Source organism: Physeter macrocephalus, unplaced genomic scaffold, assembly GCF_002837175.3.
Source record: "Physeter macrocephalus isolate SW-GA unplaced genomic scaffold, ASM283717v5 random_851, whole genome shotgun sequence".
NCBI lineage: Eukaryota > Metazoa > Chordata > Mammalia > Artiodactyla > Physeteridae > Physeter > Physeter macrocephalus.
Genome location: NW_021146136.1, coordinates 1,118 through 14,839, shown reverse-complemented (window position 1 = coordinate 14,839; position 13,722 = coordinate 1,118). Strand labels below are relative to the sequence as shown.

The following is a 13,722-nucleotide window of genomic DNA, read 5'->3' as shown; positions in this document are numbered from 1 at the left end:
TTGAGTCTCCTCTCTCCTTCTTTCTCTTTCTGTCAGTTTAAAGGTTTGTTAATTTTTTTTTGATCTTTTTGAAGAAGCTTTTGTTTTATTGATTCTATTGTTTTTCTAGTCTCTATTTGCTTATCTGCACTCTAATCTTTATTATTTCCTTCTTTCTGGTTGCTTTGGGTTTAATTTGCTCTTCTTTTTCTAATTCCTTAAAGTGGGAGCTTAGGCTACTGATTTGAGTCTTTTTTCGTTTTTAATGTAGGCAATTTACAGCTATAGATTTCCCTCTGAGCACTGCTTTCACTGCATCCCATAAATTTTGGGCTTTCATTTTAATTAATCTCAAAATGTTTCTTAGTTTCTCATTTCTTTAACTCATTGTTTTTTTTAAGTATGCTTAGTTTTCACCTACTTGTAAAATTTCCAGATGTCCTCCTGATATTTATTTTAAATTTCATTCCACTGTGGTCATAGTATCGATACTCTGTATGGTTTGAATCTTCTAAAATTTATTTAGATTCTTTTGTGGTCTATCTGGAGAATTTTCCATGTGCACTTAAGAAGAATGCATATTCTCTTGTTGGGTGGACAGTTCTATATATGTCTGTTAGGTCTAGTTGATTTATAGTGCTGTTCAAGTTTTCTGTTTCCTTGTTTATCTTTTGTCTAATTATTCTATCCAATAGGGAAAGTGAAGTGTTGAAGTCTCCAACTATTATTGTTGGACTGTTTCTCCCTTCAATTGTCAGTCTGTTTCAAACTTTCTGGGGATCTATTGTTAGACACATATATGTTTATAATTGTTATATCTTGATGGGTTAACCATTTTATTAGGATATAATGTCCTTTGCCGATCTCTGCCTCTTAATTGGAGCATTTACTCCAATTATATTTAAAGTAATTACTAATAAATAAAGAGTTGTACCATTTTGTTATTTGTTTTCTATGTTGTAATTTTTTGGCTCCTTAATTCCTCCATTATTGCCACATTTTATGTTAGATGGTTTCAAGTGTACCACTTGATTCCTTCTTTCTTTTACTATTTTTGTTATTTTCTGGGATTACATTAACATCTTAATTTATAAGTCCAGTTTGAATTAATACCAAGTTTCAATAGTATACAGAAGCTTTGTCTTTCTATATATGTCCTATATAGCTCCATCACCTGCCTTTAATGTCGTTATTGTCACAAATCACGTCCTTATACATTTTGTGCCCATCAACATAGTGTTATAATCCTTGTTTGGTGCAATTATCTTTTAAGTCATTGAGGAAAAAAAGAAGTGCTACAAACCAAAAAATATATATTAATACTGATGTTTATAATTACCTATGTTTATCAATATTTCATTTCTTCAGGTGGATTTGAATTACTGTCCAGTATCCTTTCATTTCAGTTTGAAGGACTTTCTTTAGCATTTCTCATATGAAAGGTCTACTAGCAAGAACCTGTCTCAATTTTTGTTCACCCAGGAATGTGTTAACTTCTTCATTTTTGAAGACTATTTTGCCAGATATAGGATTCCTGTTAACATTTCTTTTTGCAGCACACTGAATATGTCATCCCACTGCCTTCTAGCCTTTATGGTTTCTGACAAGAAATCAGATGCTAATCTTATTGAAGATCCCTTGTATGTGACAAGTCAGTTCTCTATTGCTGACTTCAGGATTCCTTGTTTTTCAACAGTTTGGTTATAATGTGTCTCAAAGTGGATCTTCTTAAAAATACTACTTATGGTTCACTGAGCTCCTGAGATGTGTCAATTTCTTTCATCAAATTTCTAAGCTTTCAGCCACTGTTTCTTCAAGTATTTCTGCTTTCTCTCTTCCCTTCTATGACCTCCATTATGTGTACGTTGGTATACTTCATGATGATGTCCCACAGGTCTTAGGCTCTGTTAATTTTTCTTCATTCTTTTTTCTTTTTACTCCTCAGATTGGGAAATCTCAATTGACCTATCTTGAAGTTTGCTAACTCTTTCTTCTACCTTCTCAAATCTCCTCTTGAGCCCCTCTGATATTTAAAAATTTATAATTGTACTTTTCAATTCCAGAATTTCTATTTGGTTCCTTTGTCTAACTTTCTTTTATTGACATTCTCTATTTGGTGAGACATCATTCTCTTAGTTTCCTTTGGTTCTTTACACATGGTTTCCTTTAGCTCTTTGAGCTTTTTAAAGGCAGTTGATTTAAAGTCTTTTCTTGGTAAGTCTGATATCTTGGTTTTCCTCAATTTCTATGAACAGATTTCTTGTTTTCCTGAGTATGGGTCATACTTTGTTTCTTGGCATGCCTCAATAATTTTTGTTGAAAACTGGACATTTTGAACATTATGTGAAAACTGGAAATCAGATTTTTCCCCTCCCCAGAGTTTGTTATTGCTGCTTGTTGAATTTGTTGTAGTTTGTTTAGTGACTTTCTGAACTAGTTTTTTAAAGTTTGTATTTGGTGTGGTCATTGAAGTCTCTGCTCAGTTAACTCAGTGGTCACTAGTGATTGAACACAACTCCTTAAACTCCTGGAACAACCACAAAACCCCAAATTTCCCAGTCTTTACAAATGTGTTGTGTGTGTGTTGGGGCAAATCTTTTGATACTCTGCCAGGCAGTCTATGACTCTGCCTGCTTCACTTCCTGCAGGTCTGTAGAGCCTGAAGGTCAGCCAGAGGTGAGAGCTTACAGTCCTCTCAAGTCTTTTCTAAGCATGTGCCCAGCCCTGGGCATGTGTGTGGCCTTCTAGATTCCCAGGAATTAATGGGAGCACTCTAAAACCATTATTCCCCAAAGCATCACATCATTGGCCTTTGCTCCCCAAACTTTTCAATTTGTCTCCTGTTTGCCCCAACTGTTATCCTTCTCTCCAGGCATCAGTGCTAATGAATCTGCCTTCAAATGTCCCTGAGGGATACCATCTCCTCCTTGGGAGAGTTCCAAATTAGGTAAAATAAAAGCAAGTCATTTGAGCCAGTATTTCAGGGAGCAACAAGAAAGATCAAAACAACCAACCATAATTCTTGAGAACAAGGTCCATTCTGCTCCATTCATTGCTAGGAACCTATAACAGACTGTGGATATTGTTCTTGAGGCTGATGCCAAGCTGGGGTGAGGAGGATAAGGCTGGAGTAAGTGAAAATGAAGCAAGATCCTCTTACCAAGACTCAGCTTTTATTTTTTAAGCTTTTGTTTGGTTGCAAACTTTCAATTCATTTTCAGAGCTCTCATAAAGTTGATTCTGACAGTTTTTGCCATCTTATTTGTCGCTTTCACAGAGGAACAGGCTTTTGGAGTTCCCTACTCTACCATTTTTGCTGACTACAATGAAGTTTAAGAAGCTCTGATCTAGTCTTTCCTTCATTTTAGGCCCAAAGAGGGGAAGTGGCTTATCCAGGGTCACACAGCAAACCAGTAGCTGAGACCGGAATAGGGATGCCTGACTCCTGGACCAGTGCTCTTTCTGCTTCAGGGCTGCATCAGCTCTTATTGCTGGGAAGGAACCACGTTCAGAGTGGACACCAGTATTAGGCCAAAGCAAGCTTTCCAAGGAGTGGGGGTTGAGGGTAAGATCCCCTTATAGAGTTGAGGCCCTGACTGACCAAATCCTTTGCTGAGAGGGAACCCTGTATAGGACCAGTTGGAGAACTGAGTAATGATGTCCCTGTCCTTACAGGAACACGAGCAGAGAAGCTTTTGGGTTTGATGGGGTAAAAAATTTAAGCTAGTCTAGTATCTGCCGGGGGAAATGATTAGCTTGATTTCTGTTTTCATGTCTGACTCCACTCCATATCAGCCAGGGTAGGAAGGAGCTGAGGGCAGAAATAAGGGGCCAAGTCCTAGGCTAGGACTGTAACTCCCTGCCAAAGCACAAGGATGGACATGGCATGGCCATCCAGTTGTTGCTTTGACCATGGACATCTTGCAAAGGCTCATCTTTCAGATCCCTCTTGCCAAAGCTGGGAGTGAACCAGTCCCACCTCCTACCACTGCACTGCAACACTCTGCCACCTGCTCACCTGCCCTGTGTGTGAACATTTCTAATTTCAGAAGTTCTCTGTCTCAGTGCAGGAGTATTTAGATCAGCATCAGAATATAAGGCAAGCAGGTTACAGATGCAGTTTCTTGGCCCCCACGGCTGCTCAGAATTTGTTAGGGTGGGGCCCAGGGACCTGCACCTTTAACAAGCTCCTCAGAAGATCCTGATGCACACTAGGGTTTGAGAACCACCACTTCAGGACCGTTTCCCCGTCTACAAAGTGAGCACTCCAAGGTTCCTTTCTTAAATTTTGCACCTGAGGCAAGTGACTCATTGCCTCACCCTAGTCCTGGCCCTGTCCCTAACACACAGTGTTCATTCCAATGTCCCCACAGCTGTTGAAAATGGACTCAGGGCTGAATTCACCTGATGCCTCATCCTCTGGTTGCTATTCTGGAAGTGACATTAGATGTGTGGCATGGACCGGCCTTGACTAACACCTCCAGGAGGCAAGAAAAGACCCAGTGTAGTTTTCTCCCAGAAAGATGACCTGTAAGGTCAATGTCTCCCTCATCTTTTTTTATCCTGAGCATCACTGTGATAATAACCTTTTACTGATCTTAGAAGGCAGTAGGTGCCTTTCTTTGTCTCTGGAGGTATCTGTGAGGCATTCACATAGTCCTCCAGCCCATCCTTACTATGAGTTGGGTCCCATGGGCATGACCAAGAGGGAAGTCAGAGGGACAGAAAGGTAGAAAATAAGGACCAGGATGAACACAGGTGGCCCACAAGTGTGTAGGCCAGGGGTCTCAAACTCAAAGACGTGTAAGGGCCCAACAGGTAACGTGCACATGGTATAACAATAGGGAGTAGTGGGGCCTGTGGCAAAATGGAGAGTACATACCTAAACAGGGCATCTGTGAGTCGGCTCAAGCAGCAACTGCTGTGCAGGAATTCCGGGCAAATGTTACTAGAGTTTTTGGTTTTTCAAGAGAATCCATTATTCCATATTTTTTAAAATATGAAATCGCTCAATGCTTAAATGTTGGCAACAAATTCAAATGTCTAAAAGGACTTTTTGGGGACCAAAGTGAATGCATGTACAGGTTAAATACTGCCTGCTGGGCACCAGGTTGGAACCTCCAGTGCAGACAATGGGACAAAGTAATGTCACAGAACATTTACAGTCACGTTATGGGAGGTTGAATCTAGGCCCTGGCACAGTGCAGGAGGCCACCAAAGTCAGCGTGGACCCACGGCAAGTTGTGCAGTGCCACACAGTTCATCCCACCAGGCACTGGGACCCAAGGGCAAGGGGCCTGCCCTTGGGGAAGAGCAGCCAAGCATGCTGGGTCTTGGTCAAGAGGCTCCAGGCATGGAAACTGAAGCAGAGCTGACGTGACAAGCAGGGCCTGCCGTCCATTCCAGGGCCCACATCAGCCTTTCTGGCTGGGCAAGGCAGGTCTAGGTAGACCAGGCTAGTGTCCAGCTCATGGCTGCTCCACGCCCCTTGGGCCATCCCCTCTTCTATGTCCACAAGGCAGGGAGGAGTCAGGGTGTGTCCCCAAGCAGATGTCTACTCTGTGGACAAGCCACTCCCTGGGGCCCCTGCTAGGACCCAGCAGGCTTGGGCTCCCACCATAATCTCTGATTCTCTCCTTTCTAAACTTTCAACATAAGAAACCAGAAAGGGAGTGAAGATCCTGACCAGAAAACAAGCTTTGGGCTTCTAGAAGTGACGATGACTTCTGGAAACTGTCCCTTCTGGACTTGCCTTCTCCTAACACCACCAACCAAGGGGCAAAGGGCCTGCTAGGGACCATAGCCAGGAGCTCCCTTTCAGACTGAAGGGTCCCTGAGGGGAGGAGCCGGTCTCACGCCTCTCTGATCCTCCTCTGTAAGGCCTCCCCCAGGAGTCATGCACACCCCCTCCTTCCTGGGCCCCTCCTTCCGGACCTGGGGGGAAGGACCACGCTCCTCCTACTCGCCCTAGTGGACCTCACCGTGCCTGCATATGATGCCTTTTCAGCGTCTGGGCCCTGAGCACGAATTTCAGGAACCTCCATTTCTCATGTCCTTCCAACCCAGTCCCTGCAAATTACTTATGCTCAGGGTTTCCTAAGCACAAGTTTCTATTTAAAGTCATAAAAATTTCCACCGGCTAGTAAGGCTGGACCCCTGAGCTACAGGGCAGAATCACGAAGCACAGGAAAACAAGCTGGCACCAGGTAAACACTTCCAGAACGTTCCAGAGCTAGCTGACTTTAATTTGGAAACAGCTTTTGGCCATCGACATTCAGGTTTAAGGCACATTCTCAATTACAAGTAACCCTGTCACTGGCAAGGAGCTGGCTTTGTTCTCGTGGTTTTGCATGGAACAGATGACTTTCTGGCTTTTTTCTTTTCTAAAAAGGAGTGAGTTTGGCAATAACAAAGCTCATGACACATTCTCACCAGATGCAAAGAATACCCTTAAAGGTTTTCCCTTTTACTCCTCAGTGAGGACGTGGCGCCCCCAGTCCCCACCTGTCTCCCCACCAAACTGTGTATGCAGCAAAGATGTGTGCGCATCTGTCTGCAACGACTATATATTTAAAAAAACCTCCAAATAAACATACATTATATGACTAAAACGAAGCCAGGAGTTTCAGCCACAAGCAAAGGGGAATGACAAAAGGAGTGAGTTTGGCAATAACAAAACTTATGACACATGCTCACCAGATGCAAAGAGTACCCTTAAAGGTTTTCCCTCTCACTCCTCAGTGAGGACGTGGCGCCCCCAGTCCTCACCTGTCTCACCCAAACTGTGCATGCAGCAAAGACGACGTGTGTGCATCTGTCTGCAACAACTATATATTTAAAAAACAAACAAACCAACAAAAATACCACTTCCAAATAAACGTACAAAATTATATGACTAAAACGAAGCCAAGAGTTTCAGCCACAAGCAAAGGGGAATGACTGCATGAGTCAGGAAACAAAACGTATACTTTAGCTGCAAGAGGCTGTGAGGAGCGGGGGTGGGGAGGAGGTATCCTGAGAGAGTTCAAGACCAGCCCAGGTCCCTCAGCACGAGCACAAGACACAGATCAGGAGGGCAGGCGGGGGATGGGGCCAGGGTTCTACGGATGGTCCGCGCTGGGACACCAAGGGGTTTTTTGTGGATTTGTTAGAAACAGACAAACATTCTTTTGGCCTTTTCCTGGCATCGCTGTTGCCAGCGGGTGGACAGAAGTGACCCACCAGTCACTGCTCAGTCGTTGCCACCGCAGATCTTCAGCAGAATCTTCCGGTAGTCCCCGGAAGTGTCTCCCTGGTCACAGAAACAAGTAAGACATCAGTTAAGCGAGGCTCTGCCAATTCTGGCTTCCTGGCTCCTGATTTTCTTCTGCCCCAGGTGCCCTTACAGAGAGGCAGCCCCATCCTAAGAAATTCCCCACCGTGCTGGTGCCAGGGCAGGTGAGAGGCTCACACGCTGGCCTTGAAGGTGGCACAGACCTTTGACAACGCAGTTCAGCCTCCTGAGCCCTCCCCATTAAAAAACAGAAAGCTGTACTCACCCCAGTGATCAAAGTCAGAATTTGAAAAACAAATACAAAAAAATTTTAAACAGCCAAAAACCCCCCTACCCCGGGCTAACTACAAGTGGCCTTTGCCCAGTGGATTTTTGTTGCACTAAGTTGGGATTATACCATAATGCACTATTGTGTCCTGTACAGGAAGTGTAATCTACTATGATACGACCGTCCAGCGAAGGGGACTGTTATTATTTGGGCATCCCAGTTCATACTGATATCTCCTCTATCTCAGTCCACTGCACCTACATTAGAAGTAAGGCCACACTTAGCTAATTTCTCCTCATTTCCTGCCATCGTTTCCTTCTTTAAGGGCAAGGCCTGTGGCTTCTTTCAGAAGCCCACAACCTACTGGCACACACAAGATACTTTGTGAATAATTACTAATTCTCTGCTATCAACAGCGTTGCTTTTATATCCAAGAAAAGAGAGAGAAGCCTCTCTCAGTGACATGCCCAACATCAAACGTTAGTGAGTCTGAAATCAGGACCTGGGCGTGGTGACTTCAATTTCAAGGTTCATGTGAGTTCAGAAATTAAGTGTCAGACCCCCCGCCAGCCCTGCCACGACAGGAATCAATTTTGTCAGACTGGCTCTGGCACAGTGATAAAACAGGAGCTAGTGTCTTTCACACACGTACATGTGTCACACAACATGCTTCACGTGGACCACCTCCTTCAAGATGCAACAGTCCTGGGCAGGGGGTAAGATGATTATCCTCCTCTTAACGATGATGGAACTGGGGTTCAGGGAGGTTTAAGCAAGCTGCTCGAGATCACACAGCGAGCAAGTAGAAAAGCCAGAGCTGGACCCCAAGCAGTGTGACCCCCGAGCCCTCCCTCTGAACTGCCTTCCTGTGCTGCCTCCACCACAGACCTGAGGGAGGGACTCATCAGGGAGCTAGAGCTGCCCACCCTCCAGGGGGGCTCGGGGCTTGATTTCTCACTGACGGATCACAGACAGGGTGGCTGGACTCTGAAGGCCTGCCACCAGGTGGGCGAGGTCCTGTGTCCTCTGATTCCGATTTTGGACCCTCCCCCCACAACCGTTTACTGAACAGCAGATATGCTGGATGCTGGGACACAGAGAGGGGCGACAGCAGGGTCAAGAGCCACCCTGCCATCAGGAGCTGACCACCTGCTGTTGTACAACCAGATGAACAAGTGAAAACTGAAGAGGGCAAGTATGAGCACCACAAACAAGATGCCCATACTTGGCTGAAGCTGAGCCCGCGGGAGCTCTGAGGAGGGAGAGGAAAGGGGACGGTGGGAGTGGCCAGGGAGGTCTGTGGGTGAGCAGGACGCCAAGAGGCAGCCCAGACAGCCCCCAGAGGCCCGTACCGTGATGTCGTGGTACAGGGACTTGCCGTACAGCCGCTTATACTCTGCTCTGATGTCCAGGAGGTCGATCTCGCTGCGAGACACCATGATGCGGATCAGGGTCCGGTCCTTGGTTCCTGCTCCCTAAAGAGAGTGGGCCCAGGGGCATGAGCAACGGGCCTCCTCACTGTCCACTTCCCCACCTTCCCTGGGCCCGGGTCCCCTCCCCGCCCCGGGCCCTCTGCCCTCTTGGCTGAAGGGTGGCCCTCCTCATGCCTCCTCCCCTGAGCAGGGTCCCAGTCATGAGTGGGCTGGGACATCCCCCACCCAGACCCTGCACCTGGGGGTTACCTACCCTCATGGCCCTGTTGAGCCTTTCAGCAAAGAAGGCTGGGGTATTCTTAAGACATTTCACTAGAAGAGAGAAACACGGCATAACTCGATCTGTGGAAAACTCAGTCCAGGGGGACATGACGCACACAGCATCCTCTTAGGAGGCCGGATGTCAATCAAACACACCACTGCATCCATCTTCCTCTCCCCTCATCTCCTCCAGGCTCAATTATCCTACAATCCTGGCTCCAGCCCTTTGAAACAGAAACATGCAGAGCCTGGACACCAACCCAACCCATTTCCTGACAACCAATGTGATGCAGGAAGCTGGGTAGGAAAGGAACGTGAATGGTGTGCGGAACCATGTTGCTGCTCAGGCAGGAGGGGACACACTGGAGATGCCATGACCCTCGTGGAAAAGCATGGCCGAGCGGAACGAACGTCTAACTAGGGTTCTCAGGCCACGATACCTACCACGGGGTACACAGGGAAATGTGTCCCATCCAGAAAGCTCCAAGAAAAGCAAAACAGAAGAAGGGCAAACCGTGACGTTCCCAAGTGGGTATAAAGAGGGGCCAACCCCTCAGGGCTGGGGGAGGGGGGAGGACGGACCTGGAGCCCATCAGGCCCCGCTCTGGAGGACATGACACAGGCACTGCAGGAAGTGCACCAGTGTCCTGGGAGCTACGCCAGCTTTCCTTGCCCAGGGCCTGTTTTGCTGCTGCAAGTAAAAAAATCTTTCCACGTGTTTCCATCACAAACATCTGACAACTGCCTGCAGGGATGTATTTTTAGAGGAAACTTGGCAGGATATGCGTCATCTTCCTCCGGGAGAACAGCTGGTCACGCCCCCACTAGTGCCGCACTGCAGCTCCCTCCCCCAGGGCTGGGCTTGAAATATAAACAAGACACCTCCAGCAATCAGAAGCAGCCTGATTTCCCACCATGTAGGCAACTGGATGTAGCAATCTTGGACCCTTTCACTATGATCTTCCTCAACCGGAGGGTGGGTGAGCACCCTGAAAACTCACAACACACGCCAGCCCCCCAGCGGGCAGGCCAAGATACCTACCCACGGCCAGCATGCCCTGCTCCAGGTCCCCAGACATCTCCCGGCAGATGCTCTTCTCAATGTCACGGCCTGTCATTCGCTGATACTCGTTGAAAACTAGTGGCAAGACAGAGGGACATGTTATGGACTGAATTCTGTGCCCCCCCAAATTCCTTTGTTGAAGTCCTAGCTCCTAGGACTTCAGAATTTAACTGTACTTGGAGATAGTCTTTAAAGAGGTAATTAAAATGAGGCCCTTAGCGTGGGCCCAAATCCAATCTGATTGGTATCTTTATAAGAAAAGGAGATTTAGACACACAAGGAAACACCAGGGCTGCAAACACAGAGGAAAGATCACACACGGACACAGCAAGGAGGGGGTCATCTGCAAGCCAAGAGGAGAGGCCTCAGGAGAAACCATCACTGCCAGCACCTTCATCTTGGACTTTCAGCCTCCAGAACTATGAGAAAACAGATTTCTGTTGTTTAAGCCACACAGTCTGTGGTATTTTATTACGGCAGCCCGACCTGACTTGTACAGGACACGTGGTGAGGAGGGCTCTGCCCCTTCCCAGAGCCCAGCTCTCCCACTCTGCTCCCGGCGCCCTGGACGGCCCCAGTGACCACACCTGCCCAGCTCTCAAGTTGGCCAGTTCTTTGCCCCAGGGAGAGTGCACTCCCCCCGCCCCCCAGGCCTACTCCCTGTCCCCTTACCAGCACTGCTCTCGCCACTGCTCACCCATCACACCTCAATCCCCGTCCAGGAGCCCTGACACCGAGAGTCTCTTCGCAGATGCCCGCACCTCCAGTCCCAGCCCTCCTCCGTCATTTTATGTGCCAATCTTTCCCAGTCTGACGGTGAGCAAATGCCCATCCAGTGCCCCAGCTTACCCTGGGATGGGCTAAGCACCCACAGGAAGTGGGCTGTGGGTTCCAAGAGAGGCAGGTGGCGCCATGGAGACCTGGGTCCTAACTTGAGCTCTGCCCCAGGATATAAACCTCCTCTTCCCCAGCCAGGGTCTCAGTTTCTATCTGTGTTCTCCAAACTGCTGTCATTTGCATATCAGTATCATGATTTCTGCTATATCTGTATCCAACTTCATTACTTACTATTTTCTTCCGATCAGCTCCTCTTTTCCCCTGACTAATAACATTTGTGAAATTGGGGGTTTGATGTGCTACAGATATATTCCATACTCATTAAAATGAGCAACGATTAAGATGAGCATATGCTCACTCAGGCTCCAGTACAGAATAGGGCAGAGGTTAAAAAGTGTGCTCTGGAGGCAGGCGGCCTGAGTTCAAACCGCAGCTCTGCCATGTTACCACCTGGGTAGCTGACTTCCCCAGCTGCCCTTTGCCAGCTTCCTCATCTGTAAAACAGGAGAATGGCCCCTATTTGCATGTAGTAAAGACTCAGTGCATGCACAGAGTGGGTGCTGGTGATTTCACCCACCCACGTTGCTAAGTGTGGTCACCGTTCTCTGTCCTCACCTGCCCTCTCATATTCGCCGCTGACTCTGCTGGTCTCCAGGATGCCCCTTTCTTTGGGTGCCCCTTCTAAGTCTCCTGCAACGGCCAGGGCCCTGTCCTCAGACTGCTGGTCTCCCTCCCGTCTCCCTCTGAAGGGACCGCTTGCAGTCCCAGAGCCTCAAACTCCTTCGACCCACTCATAGTTCCCAAACTGCCATCTCTAGCCCAGACCTCTCCTGACCTCTGACCTCTGGCCTCGCAAACCCACTGCCTACATGGCATCTGTGGCTCAAGGCTCCTGACTTCCTTCCCTCCTAAAGCCTACTCCATGCACAGCTTCCCAGTCTCGGTCGAGGGCCCGCCCCTCCCCTCTTCCACTGACTCAGTGGGAACAAACCCTGCGTCATCCCTGACTCCTTTCTCTCTCTCACACTCCACGTCCAGTTCACTGGCAGACAGGGCCAGAATCTGGGTGCTTCTCACCACCTGCCCCTCTGCCAGCTGGTCCCAGCCACCGTCACCTCTCCCCTGGATTTACTGCGGCAGCCTCCTAACTGGTTTCCCGCTCTGCCATCGATCCCTTCTCTCTTCTCAACACAGCAGCCAGGACACTCGCAGAACCTAAGTCAAATCACGTCTCTCCTTCACTCAGAGCCCTCCAATGGCCCCCTGTTTTATTCAGGGTAAACACCTAAGTCCATGCAGTTGTCATCAGGGCTTCCTACTGTCTCTGACCTCACCTCCTCCTACGCTCACTCACTCCATCTGTTCCACCTCACCAGCCCCCTTCACTGTTTCTCGGTTGCGCTGGGAACCCCATGCTCAGGGCCTTTGCACCTGCAACTCCTTCATGTTTTTAACTCAAATGTCATTACCTCAGTGAGGAATGCCCCCAGCACCCTCCGACACCTTTATCACTTCCTATCCCAGTTTCCAACTTTATAATTCTTCTCTAAAGATTTACCAACTGGTACAGATTGTATTTGATTTTTGTTTACTGCCGGGCTCCCCAAACAAGGTGAACCCCCTGAGAACAGAGATTCTGCAGTGCCGTTCCCTACACCTACTCCATGACCTGGCACGTGGCAGGAGCTCAGTTTATATTTGTTGAAGGAATGAGTAAATAAGTGTTACTTAGTATTATTAATTGTGATGTTTATTTTTTATGCCACACCTTGGAGACCACTGGGTCAGGTGCTCTTGAAGTCTCTCTCAACTCTAATATTCCACATTCTAGCAGGTAAAGGTACCAGCCAACAGGAGGCTCCCATTTCTCTAGCCTCCTCCCTTGCTTTCCTCCAGAACCGGATGCTTACAGACTCAGGAAACCCGCTGATAATATCTTTTAAATCTCCACCAGGGGGCTCTTTCAAGGAAGTGAAAGGCCCATGCAGAGCGGAACTGCTAAGTGTTCCTGCAAGCTGTTTCCTGCCATACCTCATCTGATCTCATTACCTGGCTGCAGGGAGGCCGGGACTGCCTTACCTGCCACCAGGTGGGCCCGGCTCCGGGAGCATAGAACTGCATTGAACTTGGACTCATCTGTTCCGAGGCGATTCTCTCCAGCTGCATAGAGCTCCTGGACAGAAGAGGGACAGATAGACATGCAATGCAGACCTCACCCCAGACTCCAGGCCCAGGTCACCGAGGAGAGCTGGGCAGAGTCTCCGGGCCCTACAAGCCCAGAGGGGAGGGGAAGGGGGGCAGGGCCCCAGCTGAGCTCCATTCATTGTGCTTAAGTAGACACCATCCACACATCCTCTCACTAAGCCAGGACAGCCAAGGCCGCTGGGGCCCAGGACAGGTAAGGAACAGCTTTAACCCAACCAAGGGAGCAGCAGCATAGAGGAAAACATGGGCTTGAGTCCTAGCTCTTCTACCCACTTGCCACGGGACTCTAGGCAGGCCACTGGCCCCCTCTGAACTTCAGTTTCCTCATCTCTAAAACACGAAGTTTGGATTAGATTCGGGGTCACAAACCTGAAAGCCCAAAGGGGCCAGCTGGGTAACTTAA

The 13,722-nt window shown here is 48.0% G+C and overlaps 1 protein-coding gene across 1 annotated transcript; it reads right to left on the bottom strand.

Annotated features, from left to right (window-relative positions):
* Positions 1-7,065: 7,065 nt before the first annotated feature.
* On the bottom strand, positions 7,066-13,329 carry LOC114485245 (annexin A11-like). The gene is made up of 5 exons (XM_028486357.2): positions 13,194-13,329; positions 10,257-10,352; positions 9,207-9,265; positions 8,873-8,995; positions 7,066-7,270 (listed from the first exon to the last, which is right to left on the bottom strand). The coding sequence occupies exons 1-5, from the start codon at positions 13,312-13,314 to the stop codon at positions 7,211-7,213; spliced, it is 459 nt and encodes a 152-aa protein (XP_028342158.1). The 5' UTR covers positions 13,315-13,329; the 3' UTR covers positions 7,066-7,210.
* Between the last annotated feature and the right edge of the window lie 393 nt (positions 13,330-13,722).